This window comes from Falco peregrinus, chromosome 1 (assembly GCF_023634155.1).
Source record: "Falco peregrinus isolate bFalPer1 chromosome 1, bFalPer1.pri, whole genome shotgun sequence".
Lineage (NCBI taxonomy): Eukaryota > Metazoa > Chordata > Aves > Falconiformes > Falconidae > Falco > Falco peregrinus.
In genome coordinates, this window is record NC_073721.1 from 67,960,708 (window position 1) to 67,981,028 (window position 20,321).

The window sequence follows — 20,321 nt, forward strand, 5'->3', positions numbered from 1 at the left end:
AGAGCTTTTGTAAGGTAGATAGCTATTACAAAGTTCACTTAGAAAATCAATATAGCATTTTAGCTGGAATTTGCTCATTAAACACCCACAGCTCTAATGCAAATTATGATGGAATGAATAAAGCAAATACATATGCTTCTTTCTTTTTATTAAATGTAAAATCTACTGTTAATTGCATCTGGTATGTCATATAAACTTTTCTCCTTAACTATTAAATGGAAGCTTTTACAAAAGTCATTAGAGATTCTCTTTCTTTGACTTGTATAAATTTCAATATTTGTTCAGTAAAGGTTCACAGCAGTTAAATTACATTAACAAATATTATTAGCTACTATGTAAGCCAACTAAGTAAAATACTTATATTGCAGGTAAAACAAATCAATGGGTGTTTACAATAATATTTGGATATGTCCATTTTTAAACAAGCTTATCAAATATCATGTAATTCTTAGTCAAATGAGAGAGACTCAAAGTAGATTTTTTCTTCCCAAATACTCAAATTTGTTTAGTAAGCTAATTGTTTTCTAATATGGGCAAAAGTAAATATGAAGAAGATGAACCATACCGAGTATGAGTTTACCGAGTCAAAGCAGTGTACATATTTTCTTAGTTGAACCTGATTCTTTTGGCAAACCTACCTTCTACACTTTTTAAACTACCTTTAAAATACAGCACTAGTGAGAAGGTGTGTTGGAAATCATTCTAGTTTAAATAGTGGTTCATGATTTTCCAAACAAAAGAACTTTGGGGGAAGGGAGGGAAGCACAGTTCCCAGGAAAAAAGTCTGTTTGCTGATTTCCTAGAGGTCATCTGTGTAAATAAAAAAACTGAATAGGAGAGGCAAGAAAGAAGAAATTGTTTGGACTTAAAACATCTATGGCAGCAGAAAATCACTTCTCATTACCCATTAAAAAAGGTAAAATATAGAATATTGGCCAGATCTTATAAGAAAAAAATGAGACCACTACCCACGCTGCTATATCAGAAGATACAGTGAATATTATAACACTATAACAATTGGTTTTCAAGACAAGTCAGTTTTACAGAAATGGTAACAATATTTTGGACTTTGCAAGGTGTTTGACATTAACAGATGCAATGAATACTGCTTTTGGCTTTGGACTACATGAAAAAAAAGATGATCCAAGAAATAGTACAATCAAAATTTTGCTATTTTTTTTGTAACAAGCCCTAGTTACTGTGATCAGTTACTTCTAAGAAAAAGACTTGGTGAAAAAGTATTTCCATTAATAACAATGTATTATTGCAGAAAGTCAGGGTTTTGTGGTTTAAGATTTAGTATTCAAGATCAGTGGTTGCTGAACAATAAGTGACTTGGGATTTTCTTTGGCACTGATTCTGGTACATTCAAAGTAATTTTACTAGCTACTTGCACCATTATAGCAACAAGACATAAACATGAGATTATATGTTTTTACAAAAAAGGCTCTGAGCATCTTAAATATTCAAGAATTGACTGAAAAAAATTGATGCATGATTTGACTTCTGTTTCATACAGATACACAGCTCTAACATAGGATTGAATGTTGAAATGAGAAAAATGTAGCAAAGAATATTTTCTGTTTTCTGCTTTTTGGAGATGTATATTATTCTGAAAGAGAAGTATGAACATGAAAGAACTTGCTTGGCCAAGTCGTACTTAGAAATCAAGATTCTTGTAATGAGCTTCTTGTTTATTCTGCTCAGTCGCTTCCATGAAAAAACTGTCAGCTGAAATTTATCCTACAGAGAGGTTTAACAAAAGCTTTTTAGGAATTTTTGTTGTGATTTCACTTTGGATTTCTGAGTACCAGCTGCACAAATGTGAGGAATTAGGTAAGTATACTGGGAAAAGAGGTGCAATGACTACCTACATTTTCATTTTCATTTGTCTTCCCATTCCTATCCACCATTGCTGGGTCTATGTAAACAGGAGGACTTGGAAACTATCCTTGCCATTTCCAGATGAGCCACTATAATTAAATTTTATTTAATCATATGGATATATGCTTGTTCTCTTACAGAAATATAAACATGTATGTATTTGTTATCCAGTCATATTAGAAATCAAAATCCTCTGACACTTCTTTCTACTAGATTTAATGACTGTGCTCAAAATTCTTACATATGAAGTCAATCTTACCATAGCCAAATAAAAAAAAAACCAACAACCAACCACATTTACTGCATTGCTATGAAAGCCTTTAAAATGCGTCATTAATTGGTCTCTGCGCATACATGTTACAAAATGCAGATAATCCCTAGAAATGTTCAAAGCCTACGGCCCTTGCACAGTTCTCATTCAGGTTAACAGCAAACTACCACGAGCTCCAGGGCTGACTGTTGACTTAAAAATTGTGCTGAAATATTACTGTATTACGAAACAGGCAACTTCAGTTCCTAGCTCTTTTTTTTTTTTGGAAGCTACCATTCATTTATGTTCAATTATGACCTACAACTGAAAAATAAAAACAAAACAGTGATAAGTGGTCATAGGAAAACTACTTCAAGAGTTTTCACTCGTCTGTACCAGGAGTTATAGACTAGAAGTCATTTACACCTAAATGTGACTTTATAGATAAAGCAATCTGAACAAACATTGATAGAACACAGTGACTTCTTTATTGCTTTGTGTTTGTCGTATGTATTTAGTGCATAGCATTCATCTGCTCCTACATTTCCAATGCTATAAACAGAGTGTTCTTAATAAAAGGCTAAAGTTGCTTAGTGGCAGCTCTACATAGGGTTTTCTTTGTGTACTCAGATCCCAATTCAATTAAAAAAAAAATAAAGTGGGAAAGAATAGGAGAGAGTATTATACACAGACCCCAAGGCAGTTCTTGTGAAAGCCAATCCCTGTACAATACTTAAGCCTCTGCTTCTAATACACTAAACACAGCTGACTTCAAAATTCAAACCATAATGCTGTTACAACTTTTTTTCAGTGAATAATTACTGATGCCTGAATATTTACTTTAGGGGGAAAAATATAAATGTTGCATTGAAGTTTCTAAGTTATAATCTGACAGGTTAAAGAAAAGTTTTTTTAATACCCCAAGAAGTAGATTATTTGAAGACCTTTCTATTCCTGAATAAAACTCAATTCTTCACATTCATCTAACACCCCAGTGGGGAAGAGAGAAGGACCAAGCTAATCATAAAAATATGCAAAGATACTGGTTTGCTTTTTGCATACCAGCTCCACCCATAAATAGCTTAATAATTTATATTTTAACCTATGCCACCCCACTATTGTACTTCAAAGAGCTGCATGCAACTTTTTGACAATCAAAAATTCTGACAATCTGAAGGTAAAACTACATTGTTTCAAATTAGGCTGTTAAAATTAAGCCAACACCACCCCCATCTTGTTGGTCAGTTGGTTTGTTTTCCTGTCCTTTAGATGGATTATCTACCTTCCCCTACATAGGATTTAAATCCTTCAGTTATTTTCACAATTCTGTTATTTACCAGAAAATATTTTGAAAAAATATTCAGGAAATAGTTTTGCATAATGAAGCATTAATAGGACAAAACCCTTAAAAACTATATAGACTATATATACAAATCACAGAAAACTGTGTTAGTGAAGTATATGCATTTCCCACTTAAACTGTAAAATATCATTCATATTTAGGTTTATAAACACAAGGGTTGGGAACTATTGAGTTCTTTTGGCTAAAGCCCAATATTGGCCTTATTTCAGTTTAATTGGAAGAGGATCTTGAATTCATCTTCTCCATGAGATATCAGGAACCTGGATTTCTGTTTGTACCAAAGGTTAATAAGAAATGTGTCTGCAAAAGTCAAACAGCATTAAATACCAAAAACTGATTATTATTCTGCAGGAGTTGTTCTGTCATTCATAATCTCTCCATGCTCCAACCTTCCACAGCTAATCTTTAATGGATGACATGCAAGAAAGAAAAATAACATCTAAAACGGGGCTCTAAAGTGAGCTTTGAAGAAATGGAAAATACTTTTCTTCTGTGCTGGAAGTTATTGCCACCCAAAGTTTATTACTGAAAAGATTACTTATTTCCTTTTACTTTATGGGATATTAAATCAAACTAACTCTAAGCTAATAGCCACCTGCATATTTGTTTTCACTTTTGCTATTAAAACCATTGCATATGCATTCAGTAACTATTTTTCAAGTTAATTGATGAAACTTCAAATAATGTTCATGAACGTTTTCATGCTATATTCAAGAAATTCAAAATACCACAAATGTAAATCCTCAACATTTTTGTAAAAACAGACGTGAAAAAAGGGGCTTCATTGTAGGTATATTGCCATAGTTTCCAAGAGATTAAAAGCTGTGTAACATATATAACAGTATTAGAAGTACTGCTTTCCCATTTTTCCACACTATATTTCCTATCATTACCCTGGTCTTTCAGAAAGTATGTGCAGAATGCTAACACAGTTTTCAGGCATTAAAGGTTGTGTGCAACACCTAACAGACCTAGCAGGGCTGGACTCAATCCACTTCTTCCTGCTGAGTTGACCATGATTTAAAAAAGGTGCTAAATTTTCATAAAATTACTGTTAGATATTGGCAAAAAACCTACCACAGAATAGCCCCTGCTACAGAAAGATTTAGAGAACTATTTTATTATACTTCAGAATTATTCTTGGTCCCAAGATGTAGCACTGTGATAACAAAATATTCCAAGCTGAGGCTCTGAGGCCAACTATGGTATATCTTGTTGCAGTAACGGTGGGAGTTCTGTGAGAAGACCAGGGCTTTGGTATTTTTTCCAGTCTAGAGAGGTTACCACTGTGCTCTACAATTCTCACTTACACTCAACCAGTTCTTTCCTCTGAAAGTTCCTACATACTCTTTGTATAATTCTTCTGTTAGGAAAAAATGAAGTCCCTTATGTTCATCCAAAGTGAGATCTGTTCTCTCTGATAGTTCTTTGAGAGACTTAGTCCTTTGCGAGACTTAGTCCTTTGCAATGTCTCCATCTTTATCTTCCAGTCTGTCCCCAGAAGATGTGTGCTCCTTTCCCCTCCCACAAAGATGCACCCATCCTTTTCTGTTCAACATATGAAAGTTCTGCATTTTCACATTTCAAGATTTGTCTGTTCTTCATACCCAGTTCACATGTGGTGTTCCCTCTTTTCCTGACATTATCCTAGTCTCAAGTTCTTTTATGATGCACTCTTCCCTTGATTTTCCTGATGTTGCTCCACCTCTGTTCTTCTTTCATGACGGGGAGTGAAACTAATGGTACCTTCTGACATTGGCTTATAATGAGAGGAAATCCAACACATGAGTAATGAAGAAATAGCAGGAACCTGTGGCAGCTATGACCACCAGAAACAATAGTCTCTAATGCTTCAAAGCCTGCAACCAAACCTGTGAATTCCCTCATTTTCCTTAGCCGTAGCTAGCTGACACAGGGATAGGAACCCAAGGAAGTTTTAAAATCCATTTTTCCTGGGTAGTAAAATTGAAAAATTAATACCTTCTGAAAATAAGTTATTTACTGCACACAATATTGATCTTTCTCTTTCATCATGTGTATACCTTCTGTTTAACTCTACTTTTTCATATTTTTGCATAAAGTATTTCACAAATTTACACCTTTACTCTTCATTTCTTCTGCAAAAAGGAAAAATCATGAAGTGACAAGCTTTGAGTAATTTATTTCTGAAGACTGTTGTAGCTTCATTTTAAAATGCCCTTTGTCTTCAGCTTTTCTGTTCTTTCCATGGGACTTGTTTCAGTAAAACACATCAATTAGAGGGTTATATTTTAAAACAGAATTGTAATATTCCTCAAAGTAGACAACATTTTTATGGTGTACCTTTCTGATGTTTTTTACAATATGATTTTGTGGAGTCATTTTCTTATCATAAAGTCAGTACTAACTAATAATAAAAATGCAAACACCCATATTTACAAGCTTCGCTCTACCATGTGTTATACACTGCAGTAATTAAACATTAACTAGCAACATGAAATCACAGCAGCATGTGTTCTCCTTTCCCCAAAGGACTTAACACAAGGGGAAAAAGTTTTTTCCTTAAATGGGCTGTCTTTTTTATTAGGTTCTGCTTGTCCATTAGAACTCTCCCCAAGGGTTTTATGAGAAAGACCTCCACAAATTCAGTTTGGTTCACATCATTCCAGATTTCAAAACATTTATCCAAACTTCGTAACTTTCTTAGAATTGAAAGACAGGAAGCAAAAAACCCCATGAAATATTAACGATGCTTCCTTTTGGCAAACAGCTTAAGTAGTGAGGAGCCTCCTGCCCTCTCTCTCAGCGTTTAAAGGATTTTATACTTCCTGAACTTGTAAAAGGAGAAAACAAAGGTATTTTTTTAAAGGTCATCCTTATTACACATTGTAGCTCTCATTAAAATTCGGCTTATTCTTCCTTTTAAAATGGAATAACTATGCTAATTATTATATCCATATTTATGCCACACTATTTTGATGAGACTGTTATGCTTAGGACATATTCAAAAGTTTAAACAGTAGTGTAGGAAAAAAACAATTTACTAAGAAATATTTCAACTGTATCCATAAAAATGAAACTATACATGTTTTTGACAACCTTTGACACACGTTCCTTTCCAGATTTTAACAAGCAATGAACACCTATATCAAAGAGAGTATTTATTATAGATACAGAGGTAAAACACTGCAAATATCCAGGAACAAATACAAAACTTGGGATTCAACCCAGACAATCTGCATTAGCTTTCTGCTGCTGGATATAACTATGATATGCAGTGTGGATTTTTTTCTTCTGAAAATAAAGCAAGCAGTTTATGTAAAATGAAATAAGAATAAAATTATGCCTGTATTTCAATGTTTCCTAATATGCAGATTAGATTTGCCTTTCCTTTCCTCCACCACAGAAAATCTAGGAACTCTCTCTTCCATCTATAATATACACAGAATACCGTACTCTCAGGAGTTTGACATTAAGTGGAAAGTCAGCCATCTGTTTTTTCAGCTGCAGAGTTTATTTTCTGCTCCATTTTCCTGAAGACAGCTACTCCTTCCTTCAGTACCAATATTCTGGAGACAGGTACTAGTACTATTAATACTATATGAAGTGTGGGTGGTCTATAAGCACACAATTTTATCTAGCTTACACTTTATTTATGAACAAATGATACAATGCATTTATAAAAGCACTCCCCCTAATTTCTTTGAGAAAAACCTCAGAGTATTTTTCACCCACTGGGTACACTGTACACACAGTCACTTTCCAATCATAAAAATACTCAGCTTCATTACTTCAGAAATTTCCAAAATCATTGAACAGAAACGGTCTCCATTCTTGTACATCTACCCAAAGAACAATTAACAACAAACACAAGCATGCATTCACTTTCAACTATAAACTTTAAAACCTTTCATTTTGGGAACTTTTATAAACATCATTCACTGGAGACATACCATCATCAGATAAAAATTCATTATAACTACTAAAAGAACAGATTTTTCAAGAAAAGTGCAGGTGTCTAGTTGAGGTGAATGTGCGACTATCTCCATACACGGGGAGGGGGTAGCATTGCTCTGAACGAGCTAAAACAATAAGTGGTATTTGAACTGCTGGTTGAAAGGTAGAGGCACTGGTAATCATTATTTCCCCTTGTTTGTTCAGGACCTTCCAACAAAACAAACAACCTTTTTGTGATTGGATTGACATGGTGTTAACAATGCATTTAATGCCCAAATCAGTATGAATACAGGTAAAGCTTCTGCTAATACCAGTACCAGGATGTTAAAGCCACCTATTTTCTAAGCAACTCTAAACAGCCACACATAAAAAAAAAAAAAAAAAAAAAAAAAGTGTCAAATCTTCCCTCCTTTAGCAAATAAAGCTAACATTCACTAGGCCACGTCATATAGCAACCGCAGGTACTGTTTGAGCCATACAGCCATCTGTTAAACGCTTGCCTACTGTACCTGCAATCTTTTCTGCAATCTTAGCTTCTGTAGCTCTCTCTTGCAGCTCTAAGTCCAGTTTTATTGTCTTCAGCTCCTTGTCCTTTTCAGACAGCTTATCCTGAAGCTGAATTGAACAAATGGACAGTAAGATTCTTACCTGGCCAATACAGTGAACCAGCTCTTCTAACCACAACAAAATTTTAAATAATAATTTAATACCCCCAAAATACAAACACTATGCAATACATCAGAAGTTCAATTTATTTAAAGGACAAATGTTAAAAACATCTTTTTTATCATATGCCCTATCTTGTTCTGCAAGACAGGCGGCAATGTGTATGTCACTATTTTCACTTGGGATTCTCTTCAGATATTACCAGCTGTGGTCCTTCTTGCTAAGGAAGTTCAGAATTACATGGAATATGATGCAGGTGGCGTCTGCATGAACAGCCTATTTACTACTGAGAGTACTGGCATCACAGCCTGAAGAGTCTGTGGTGTAAATGCATAATTTTTCATGTGTATCACCAGATAGAAAATTGTATTCTTTCACAGGTTGAGGCCTTTGTGTTAACTGGGAATCCACTAAATCTGCTCTTGGACAGATACCCGAGCTTGCCATTGAATATTCAATGACACTTCATGGAAAGACTATAGACTTTTCTGTTGTTTAGGTGCACACAACTGCTACTAACACCAGTAGCAAATCAGTGTGCAAGCAGGACGGAATTTTCTTTCCCTCATCAAAGAGGAAGTATCAGGGCACATTCGTTATCTGGACCACATACACAGAGGCAAGAACTCAGATTCTATTAATGAAATCCTGGCCTTGGTTTTGGTCCTCCTTGGTTTTCATCCATGGTGCAAGAACTTACATCACTGATTAAAAAGGTCAAAGGGTAGGATAAAAGTGGTGGTTTTTTTATTTTATTTCAGAGAAGCAGTTGTTAAGCAGATACTAAGAATCCAAAATGACAAGAAAGCTATTGATTGGTGCACTAAAATAAATAACAAAACTAAATTAGGCACTGTTTAAAATGTATGTTTTGTAAGACAACTATAAAAGAGCAAATGCTGTGAGCTGAATATCTCAATTGTACCTTTTTATTTTTGGCTCTCAGAGTGTCCAGTTCTTTTAAAAGGAATGCTGTTTCCGTTTTTCCGTCTAAATCTGAGGCATCCCTCCATGAAGATACAAATTCAGGGAGCATCCTGTTAGCCTTTTGTTCTACGGTGCTGCATTTCAGAGGGGAAAAGAAAGAAAAATAATGTACAACCAGTTCCTCCCCCTTCCTCTCCAAAACAAAATACATGAATTATCAAAACTTGTTAATCATTGCAAATGTATTAAATAGACAGTAAAAGGGATGGCCTTCTATCACTTCTTAAATCTGTAGTTCTGAAAAAAATCTGTAAATCTGGAATGGTAAATATATATACTACAGTACTAAGGCAGAAATCAGATGAATATAAAGTAGCTATGAAGCCTATAAACAGAAAATGCTTAAGGGAAACAAATTAAAAATCTGTGCCTAACACAGAGCGACAAAATAATGAAACATTCAGGTATCAAATTGATGCTTAGGTTAAAAGAAACCTAATTCTTCAGTAGGATGGTCAATTCCACATGAACTGAAATGAGAATATCCAGAAAACAAGATCTAGGAGTTCATCTTGAAGAAATGTGTAAAATGACAATGTTATTCTAAATATTATAACTGGCATCAGCAATTCCATACTGTATATCACTCACATAGTTTTAAGATAACTTATTTAGCCAAGACAAGATTCAATGACCAGAAAAATTCTGTCTCAGGGTAAGACTTTTATAAAACTCCTTGGCTATCCATTGATACTCACAGATAACTCAGAAATCACAAACAGATCTCACTTGTAAGATGGTAGCAAAATCAGTAGATGAATGGATTAGAAGGGGGATTAACAAATATTTTTACCATTCACTTCCTCTAAGCATTTTCTGTTTATAGGCTTCATAGCCAATGAGTCATATGAAGTAACCAGATAAAAGCTATACCTTCTTAACTACTGTTTCTACTGTACACATTACTTTCATTATGTGTAATTAACACCCTAGAAAGAAAAGGAAAGCTATCTGTTGCTCCTAAGAGTCATTCTCCTATACTGTTGTTTGTACTCAGTCTCTCCTTTCTTCACCTGCTTCCATTGGATTTATTTTCTCTATGGTTCTTTCAGAAGGAAGTTAAGGTCTGTACTCTGCAGGCAAACTATGGTGCAACCTAAAGCACATCAAACATAGACAGCAGGAAGATTCACGTTGAAAAAGTACTTACTTGGTGTATTACACTATATATGGATTGGAAGTGTGCTTAAACTGCCTGTCTGCACTTTTGAGATTCTTCAAAGACTATTCCATCTTTGCTCTGTCTAGCAAATTTCATTTACTATTGTTTTGGACTGAAAGTGATAGATGCATCTGGATACTACTGCCCAGATATTACAAACCTCAAGCTTTTTTTGAGCATTTTCCAGGTTCAGGAGATGCTTTGCATTAACAAGTTTGAATATACCTCCTCATCATCTTTAAATCCTGCAAACATTTTCTTCCTGATGTCTAAAAGAAAACTTGATGTTTTCATTCAACATTCCAAGTCACATTGATGGTACACCAAGACCATCATTTACAGTGCAAATCAACACTGACTCAATGTTTCCTGGGTCATTCTATACAAAGATATTTTCTCATTTTATATTCTGATTGCAATCTATTTGGGGAAGGACAGATTTTACGCAGTTTATATAGTCTCTACCACAATGAGTTTTTGGCCTAGATGCCATGTATTTGCAGGTGAGATAGTTCAACATGCTGACTGCTGTGGGAGGTTAACTTCAGTGTTCAAGATCAGCCTGATTCCCAGTGCAAGTGGCACTGGTGAAGGGCAGGAGCAACAGCCTTTGGTTGACACTGTGCTGGGCTGTACCTAATCACTCAGGATTACATTTGGCTTTTAGTGCAGGATGCATTGCCCTAACAGCGTATCTCAGGCCCTAATGTAAAAAAAAGGCAACAAGACAGACGGAAAAGTACTATGGACTGGTTTGGGCCCAATAGATCGTACTAAAGATAACAAAACCAGACGCAGAATCTGCCAGACAGGTGAAGAATTAGCGTATATTTTTCAAAAGTACATCACAGGGCTCTGCAGCCTTGGTCCCATTCTCAAAAGCAAATCTGTCACTCAGTTAAGACTTGGGCTTCAGAATGCCTAAGTTGCTCAAAACCGGTAGCATGTTCCCAAGTCAGTTGGGTTTACCTTTATATATTATGTCACATAGTGCATGAGCGTATATGTCTCCTAAGATTGCAGTAGAAGGTCATAGCTCAGTATAGAAATTAATGACAATAAATGATCAAAAGTAATGACAGAATGAAATCTTTAGTTTGTATTATACTTTGCAACCATAATTTCCCTTCTCCAGATGCCATTCACAGACTGCCTACAAAGTATTACAACTCCTCATCTTTTCTCTTTCAACTTCATCTACACTTCACCCTGCTTTATTCCTGCTTCCTAGCTGCTTTATTCCCATTTCCTACTCACTTTCACCCTGCTTTGTTCCTGCTTCCTACTCACTCATGATACTTAGGGTACACTGTGTTTGTTGTGTAAAGTCACAAATACTACCAGACTTTTAGATCATCTTTTCTAATTCTGTTCAGTATGCATTTTAAAAATTAAAAAGAGATCACAATCATCGAAATACCCACAGCGTGTCACATAAGCCATTGCCATGATTGTTTTTTCTGTCAGTGCTAGAGAATGCAGTGGTGAAATGCTGCATTCCACACTGAAAGAAGGGCAGATATGGTAAGTCTGAGTAAAAAGCTGACTTACTGATTCTCAGTTGGGAAGTAAATTTCCTTACCTTTATCCAAAAATCTGTATGTATATTATACATATTATGTATGTCTATAATTTGAATCTAAAAAAATTATATATATTGGGATATTTGGTTCTACCTTGATTCTTCAGGACTGGAATTACAATCATTTGGGGCTCTTCCTCTTTGACTGGTTACCGGCAAATCTGGAAGTTTCAGTGGTTCAGCTTCTGCCTGGATGAATGGGTTTTTCTGAGAATTCTCATGAAACTGGAATTCAGCACAAAAGTCTTCTTTCTTCTGTTCCAGGACATGTGTTCCTAATTGGAAATGGAAACAAACATATTTTTTCATTTGGAAAAAGAAGCACAAACTTGAGATTTCTCATGCAAAAATGGCTTGCTATATTCTTATTTGTAGTAGAAAGGAGAAAGTACTCTAGTTTCAGATTCACAGCTTCCTCATCCCACTAAGGAACCTAGAGCACAGATGTAGGAGTTATGAGCTATTTACTGTATTTTTCTCATGGAAACTTCAACAATTCATCACCATTTCCTAATCCCTCTTCCCCTGAAATGACTGTTTAAAATAATGCTGACCCTATGAAATTATCTACTTATCTTCTGCAAAAATCTGCTTTAGCCCAGTGAGACATGATGAATTTCTGCTGTAGACTGGGAAATTTGCAGGTTGTGAACTAGACTCTTACTTATATTGAGGTCTTTTTCAAATCCATTTTGGCTACAAAAAAAGTATCACCAAGCTGTAATTAGCAACAGCATATTTAAGGCCCCATTATTCACTCCTGGAGAGTGCAAGGTTCAGGCTCATACAACTAAAGAACTTGAAGAATGCAAAGCACAAATTGTGCCAAAGAGGAAAAGTATCTAATTAAACTGTTGAATGTGATAGTTCTCTGAAGCTTGGCTACTAGATACATTTAGGACATATTTCTGATATCAGGGTATTTAAATGAAAGAAAGATCTACATACCATGAACGTTCTTTCATAAAGTAAGAACAAGTAAGTTTTAATTATAGAACTATATTAAAAAAAAAGAGGAAGAAGCCTAAAAAAGCTGGAATGGAAAAAAGTGCACATATTCTTCATTTTTTCATTTAGATTAGCAGAGAATAAACATCAGAGCTTTTGCTTATTTAATAAAGTTAGTGTTTCCAAACATTTTGGTATATATTTTATGATCCAACTTATTACTTCCTTCTCAAAAATACTAAGAAACTGTCTATACAGTTGCAATCATCTATAAATAGTCCAAAAATACACATCAATCAGTATCAAGGTATCACGCTGCATGTAAGATATAAAAGCACAGACTCTGAGTCAAAAATACCGAAAATACTCTCTAAAATCTACTGCAATAGATTACTCTTTCCTTGAAGAAGGAAAGACACAGCCGATGGCACAGGAAGCATCCCAAGGGCACAGAGGGATGACTCATGGATTGGCTGGAGTCAATTTAACAAGTTTCCATACAAAGCTATATGTTACCTCGAGGAAAAAATTTTTGTACCCGCTGCTCATCTGTACTCTCCTTATCTACTTCGGCACAAAGCCACTTGAATCCACTCTCTCCGTTCCTCTAAACCAGAACCACTGATTTTTGTACTAGAGGAACAACAGTCAACAGTGTATCAGAATCTTTGTTTCTAAGCAGTAATAAACACGTGGTGACCATAACTTGCTAAATAGTTCATTAACAAGTATAACCTAACACTAGTTTCAGTACTGTGATTGAAATGTGTTCCTCATATCATTTCACAGCCACTAGGATTCTTTGAGCAAATGTATGCTGGTGTTCACTGGCTTGAAATCCTGCATGTTTTTGAGCAGACATTTCCTTTTAAATGCTGCTATGTTTCAAAACTGGACGCAACATCTTGCTCCACCTTACAATAAGAAGCAAGGCTCACTATAGAAACAGGCATTAAAAAAATCACTATGTATACTCTAAGAATCTGCCCCATCTTGGGAGAGGCAACACATAAGGGTGAAATTCAGAAACCTCTCCAGTTCGTACTACCTGAAAACTAACCTAGTCTGAGTTTCAATCCTTGCAAAACATTTTATAGGGAGGCATATACTTGGATGTGTTTTCCATTTGATTTATATTATAAAGACCTATCAAACATCACCCTGTCCACTTCTCCCAATTCAGATGTAGCTATCTGTGTGTATATATATATATATATATATATAGTTGCAAGTTATGCTCCCACACATTGAAGAGGAAGTGCAATGCTTCACTTGCCATAACCAATTTTCTTCTTTTCTAGGGCATCAACATTTCCTTTAAGCCGTATATATTTGAAGTGCCTCAGGTGAAGCATGTTGCATTCTGTGGAAGAATTCAAGCACAACGTATCTGTTGCAATAACCAGTAACTGTATTGCCATGAACCTTTGTTCCTTGTTTAGCATTCCTGCACTCTCCTTTGGCCCACACTATATGAAAGCTGGAGAAGAAAAACCTCAGTCCAGAATGTTAAGATTAGATGACATTAGTTGCCACAGTCACACTGGGATGAATAGAAAAAGGGATTCTATCCCTTTTAGTGTAAGAGTAATCAACCGAGTAAGTTTTCCTCTCTGAATAGCAGCATAACTATCTGGTGTATCAACTACTCCTTGCAGTTTTGTATCATCAGCAAACTTGCTGAGGGTATACTCTGCTCCATCATCCAGATCATTAATGAAGTCATTGAAAAAGATTAGATCAATTTTTGATTCTGGGAGTAAACTGCTAGTAACTTGCCTCCTACTGGACTTTGTACAACAGATCACCACCACATGGGCGCAGACATTCAGCCAGTTTTCAACTGACATTGCTGTTTACATTTATTTAATCCACACTTTGCTTCTCTATTAGGATGTTATAGGACACAGAGTCCAAAGCCTTATCAAAGTCAAGGAAAACAACATGCTGCTTGATCCATGTTTTATGTCCTGCTTGTCAGGATAGACCACCTTTGAGCTTGGATGAGATGATCCTTGAATATCAACAAGATCTCTTGGATTCCTCTTCTTTCTAGTACCGTAATTATACACAATTCTTCCAAGTAGATCTCTGAGGAGGCCAAAGTCTATTCTCCTGAAGTCCACAGCTGAGGTCCTGCTTTTTGTCCTGCTCTTTCTTCTGAAGATCCTGAACACCAGCACCTCACGGTAACTCCAGCCGAGGCTGCCCCCTGACTTTGAGATCCACAAGCAGTTCTTCATTGTTTGTAAGTATCAGGTACAGCAGAGCACCCCTCCTTGTTGGCACCTCAATCATTTGTTTCAGGAATTTGTCAGTGGACACCAGAAATCTCCCATATCACTTGTGCCCTGCTGTTGTCCTGCCAGCAGATTGTCAGTGTCATTGTAGTCCTCCATCAGGACCAGGACCTGTGGATTCTTCCAGTTGTCTGAAGAAGGCCTCATCTCCTTCACCCAATCTTCCTCCATGCCCTTCCCTCTTATTGGCAGGATCAAGGATAACACCATGGGTTCCCACACCCTTAACCACCCCCCCCAGAGCCATACAGTCACACTTATAGTCACATATAGTCATACTTCTCAGGTCAACCCGACAGTATCACTGGTGCCTAACTAGAACAGCAGCAGGGGCTAACAGAGGGTCAGATGAGCCTCAGCAGCCTCTCTATAACATCCTGAAGGAGCTCTCAACAAGCAAAAAAACTTTCTAGATGACACGTCAAGTCACCAGACAATTTTTTTTTTTTTAAACATTATGAGATAAACATGTCTGCATGATGAAGTAAACATCTGCATTAGCAGCCGAACTTCAGGCTAAATCCTTAGGCCATGTCAAGATACAGATTTTTATGCATTCAACTAAGTTACAGCAGCTGGAAAAAAAAAATAATTTAGAATGGGATAGATCTGTGTTGGCATTTATTAATGCTAATGCTGCTTTTTTAAGCAACTTATGTTTGCAGCACACCTTTACCTTTTCATCCAGATCCAATTCCCTCAAGCACATGGGTAAGACTAAGCGGTATCACAGCAAGCCTGTAAGTGGCATTCCTGGAAATGTTAGGCGAAACACAGAGGATCTATTTTTTTCCCCTACTAGTTTTGTAAGAGAAAAGATGATGGCAGCCTCCTCCACTCAGACATGGAAGCACTCTGCCCGAGGGCATGAAGGTTAGAAATTTTTACTTGTTTCACACAGCTGTAATGCATGTTTTTGGTCAACATGCTAAATCTGTAAGTAGAATGCTTTGGGGAAGACATTTTAACCACTGTCAAATCAATGGGCATAAGGATTTTTTTATTTTTAAAACCACTTTATTCTCCATATAGCCCATGACCCCCACCCCATATAATTTAAGCTCCCATGTACCAAGGCCTGTCTTGCTGTTAAACTAAGCAGCAATATTAATCAATGCACTTCAGTGCTTTTCCTCATGCCTCCTGCAAATTGTATTGTGCACTAATTACCAATGCTGCAGAGGCACACTGGGGAGTACGTAGCATTTGCAATAATCAGGCTGCATAAGGAACATCAGAGAAAGGGTAAAAAGCCTTGCAAGCGTTGGGAAAAATGCTGTAGTTTTCATTAAGTGGTATCACCAGCACTGATTCTGGTTCCCGAGTATACTAAACAACTTATTTTCCATATAAAATAGAGTTAAGTTCAGTAGCCCAGATTAATATTTCACTATAGGGAGAAGCTGATCTTCTGTATGTATTTATCTTGAATGAATAGCTTGTTCACATTGAAGGAAAGAAAAGCAAATGTTAGGAAGAAGGAATATAAAGACACTGGAATTAAAGCTGGGAATTGATTGTAAGTGACGTAAGAGGAAGATAATGCTGTCATGGCTTGAAATAGGAAAGGCAGAAAAGAATTCAATGTTGTTAAGCTAGGAGTGGTTAAAAAGTCAAGTAAAAACATTGAATCTAATGCATTTTGCAGGCAGCCACTATTTCTCACAGCTCCTTTTTAGAAGCAGAGGATTGGCACTGAGATCAGGGAAAGCACAGCATGAGAGAATCCTGTACTGACACTTGTAATATGGAAAGAAGTGCTGGAAATGTAAGTGCACAGAAGGTGCAGATTCACCCCAGAGGCTAAGGAGGCAGTGGCATCCCTTGTTACACCACTCAGCATATTCAGCAGTGCCACCACCCAGCAGAAGCTGGGTGGGCACCTCCTTCCGCCTGTTTGTAGTCTTTCAGCACCCCACTAGCCAAACTGCACTGATCAGCTCGGAGGTTTGCAGGGAATCTCCGCGGAATAACAATAAAGGAGAACAAACAAAACCCAACAGAACATGCACGCAGTGCTGCAAAATACACTGCTGGCTACAGATCTGCCTGCAGATGAGTATGGGGACACTGGAAGCCCTTGGTGTTTCAAACCAGCTTCAAGTGTCATAGTACTTACTGCTTGCTACCTATAGCTTCTTAGTATTTGTTTTAAGCTGGTCTACAGCACAGACAAAGGATCTTCTCATCTGTCTGCAAAGGACTGCATGAATGAACCCTCAGAGGGGTGGCAGTAAGAGGCAGGACAGGAGAAAAAGCAAAAGCAGGAAGGAAGAGAATGAGCCATACACATGGTGGGAGCATGAGCAAAGCTGACTGCAAACTCAGTAGCTCACTCTTCCTATGTGACACTCTCAGATTAAAAGCATTTGAAGAAATGCAGAACAAAACACTGTGGTACGTTTGAGGAACTAACTGCAACCTCAGTTACTAAAAGCCCCAAAATTCAGTGACTGACAAACTTTCATTTACTGTTAATCATGCATCTTTTCTTCTCAGCCTAAATGACAACATAGCTTCAATTTCGATGGGTTTTTTCTGTTTTGCTTGTATAATACCAAAAACTGAATCTCAAAAAACAAGAAGGAATATTCACTATCCAAAAAAACTATCAAAGAGCCACCACACTTCTATACTAACCTAGCCTGTTCCCACCGGAATAAAAGGACACACTACAGCTTAAAAATACTTGCTCTTGCCCCTACCTGCAAACCACACACCTACCTCAACTTGCTACAGCAACTGTCAAGTGTGTAAGAGCATTACTTAAGAACATCACCTTTTTATTTTCACTATACTAATTGCTATTCTTTATTATTGACTTTCAAATTATCTAGATTTTTTTGGGTTAAGAATTTTACAAAAATTTCTGAAAAGATAATTTTTGGGCATATGTATATGACAACACGCACACACCTGCAAGTGTTGTAACAAGCTGTTAGGACAAGACAGTTGCTGCATTAATAAAAAGTAATTTTAATAGCTTCGTATGAACAACGGATTATGGAATTGTCTTAAGTTCCCAAGATCTAATGCCACTGGACCCAAATTCCTAGATATATAAAAAATTAAATATTTAAGTCTAACTGAAAATTTGAACCTCATAGCCACTAACTTTTCTAGTTATGCAAATGAAATTAGTACTATGACTGAATATTCCTTCATGAGATGAAAATGATGAGTCAGCCTTTTTGACAAAGACAAACATTCATTCACTCTGTTGTACAACTACTGGAACTTCTATCAAACAAAATGACTGTGAAAGACTCAGATTGCTCAACAGTTCATCCATGACTGAATGATTCAAAGGCATAAATCCTGAAAATGAGTGGGAAACCAAAATTTAAGGATTTTATAGGCATAAATATGCAAAGAAAGAAAATAAAGCTGGTGGAAGAAATCTGATCCTATTGCCTGGCACAAGTGGAAAGAAAAGAGTTGGTTTAGGTTTTAAGCATTTTCAGAATGCCTGTTATTTCCTTTTTCATTCATATTTGAGTTGACACAGATGCAACATACATGATTTACACGCACATCTCAACGGGTGCTTGTGATTTTTTAAGTTTTCCTCACTATTTTATCTTTCTCACAATCTGCAAACAAATTTTCAGAGTTAATTCCAAAAAAAGATACTACACTTCATTTTGAAGAAGAAAGTAATTCCTGTTTCTGGAAAACAATTACAAAAACTCAGTACAAAAAGTACAAGATCAATATACATTTTCTCAAAAAACCCCCCGAACAAACAAGAAAGAGTGCAACTTTACTCATCTTTGGACTTACTACAGATTTACCTAAGTTAGCAATTATTTAGGCCCCTTCAATGCAGCCCAGTACACTGAGTACCAATAACCTACAACAGGAACTGGTTATCCCTTCACGACACTTCTCTTAACGTTTCAAGAAAACTGGGCAAACTTTAAGACGATAACTCAGTAGGACTCAACATCTCACTAACTCACTTCTGTAGCACAGCAGAACAGCAGTCACAGGAAGCTGATAACAAGTGAAGGCTGAGCTCAGAGTAGTTTTGTAACACAAAGCTAATTCCTTTTATTTCTCAGTGCTCTGCCCAGGAAAAATGCCACCAGCCCAGCCCTTGGCAGTAACAAAGAGGAAATCACCATGCAGATGCATTGCACGGTTAGTGCCCCAGTGATACATAACTGTGCACCCTGCTGAGAGCACCGTGGGTCAACTCATAAGAGTGAGGACCATCCATTTACTTTTAAGTAACCCTTACTCAGAAAGGTCCTGGATTTTTCACCGAGATATCTGCTCTTACTTTAAGAAACAAATGAGGTTCACTGAAATAAGCCTTGAAAACAACATCTTGTGGAAGCTCGCACAGATATTTTATAAAGGATGCTCAAGTACTGTAACAATAACTTTACAGACATCAACACCCAGGCGCACAGTAATGAAGTAACTGGATCGAGGTCATTGACCAAGCCACGGCAGAAGTAAAACTGCAGAACTTCAAAAGCTCCTGTCTCCTCAGCAGGGGCCCTCAAGTTCTCTCTTCTTCAGACAAGCTTTAGCAACTCATTTCAATTGGACTTCAAGGAAAAAAAATACCATTTTTACTTATGAATGATAAAGTAACATTTACACAATCACAAAATTAAGAGAAAATTCAAAACTAAGTTGGTATCCTTCCACACTACTTTATGATAATAATTTTCATTCACAGGAAAGACTACAGTATTTCTACATTAGAAGACAGACATGCAGCGTACAGTATATACAAACTTCCTGTAATTTCAGTAGTAGGCAGAAGAAATTTTTTTTTTTTTTTTACATTGACTGTTGTTCTAATAGAGAACTTCCAACCAGTTAAAACTGTTTTAGAAGTCAGTCAGGTTAACAGAGCAATACAATTCAAATACTCCATCTCTGGCTACAGCTAAGCATTTGAGTTGCCCAAATTCACGATCAAAGAGCACAACATATTCTTATTGCAACTTTGTTGAGAGAGTTCTCTGCAACTGAACAAAACCTAAAGTTCTATTTTGCATCAATGTCTTAAGTTTGCTCTATATCCCACAACACACATACCAGAAAAAAGCCAGGCTTGAAAATATTTTGTCTGCTAAAACACAGACAAAACTCAGAAGTTTATTCGTTCATTTTTTTTTTTATTCCTTAAAGGAATCTAAAGAGAACAGCGACTTCATTCTGTGTTAGCAGTTTAAGTAGGGGGACATCTGTGTTACTTTGAATGCTTCTTTATTCACCTGTAC

General features: G+C 36.5%; 1 protein-coding gene across 13 annotated transcripts in view; it reads right to left on the bottom strand.

Moving 5' to 3' along the window:
• MIPOL1 (mirror-image polydactyly 1) overlaps positions 1-20,321 on the bottom strand; it is a 197,332-nt gene that overhangs the window by 132,956 nt on the left and 44,055 nt on the right. For all 13 annotated transcript variants that reach the window (XM_055820142.1, XM_055820203.1, XM_055820191.1 and 10 more), the window contains 3 exons: positions 11,925-12,105; positions 9,025-9,160; positions 7,943-8,048 (listed from right to left, as the gene is read on the bottom strand). In XM_055820142.1, the coding sequence (XP_055676117.1) occupies positions 7,943-8,048; positions 9,025-9,160; positions 11,925-12,105 (423 nt within the window). The remainder of the gene's footprint in view (positions 1-7,942; positions 8,049-9,024; positions 9,161-11,924; positions 12,106-20,321) is intronic.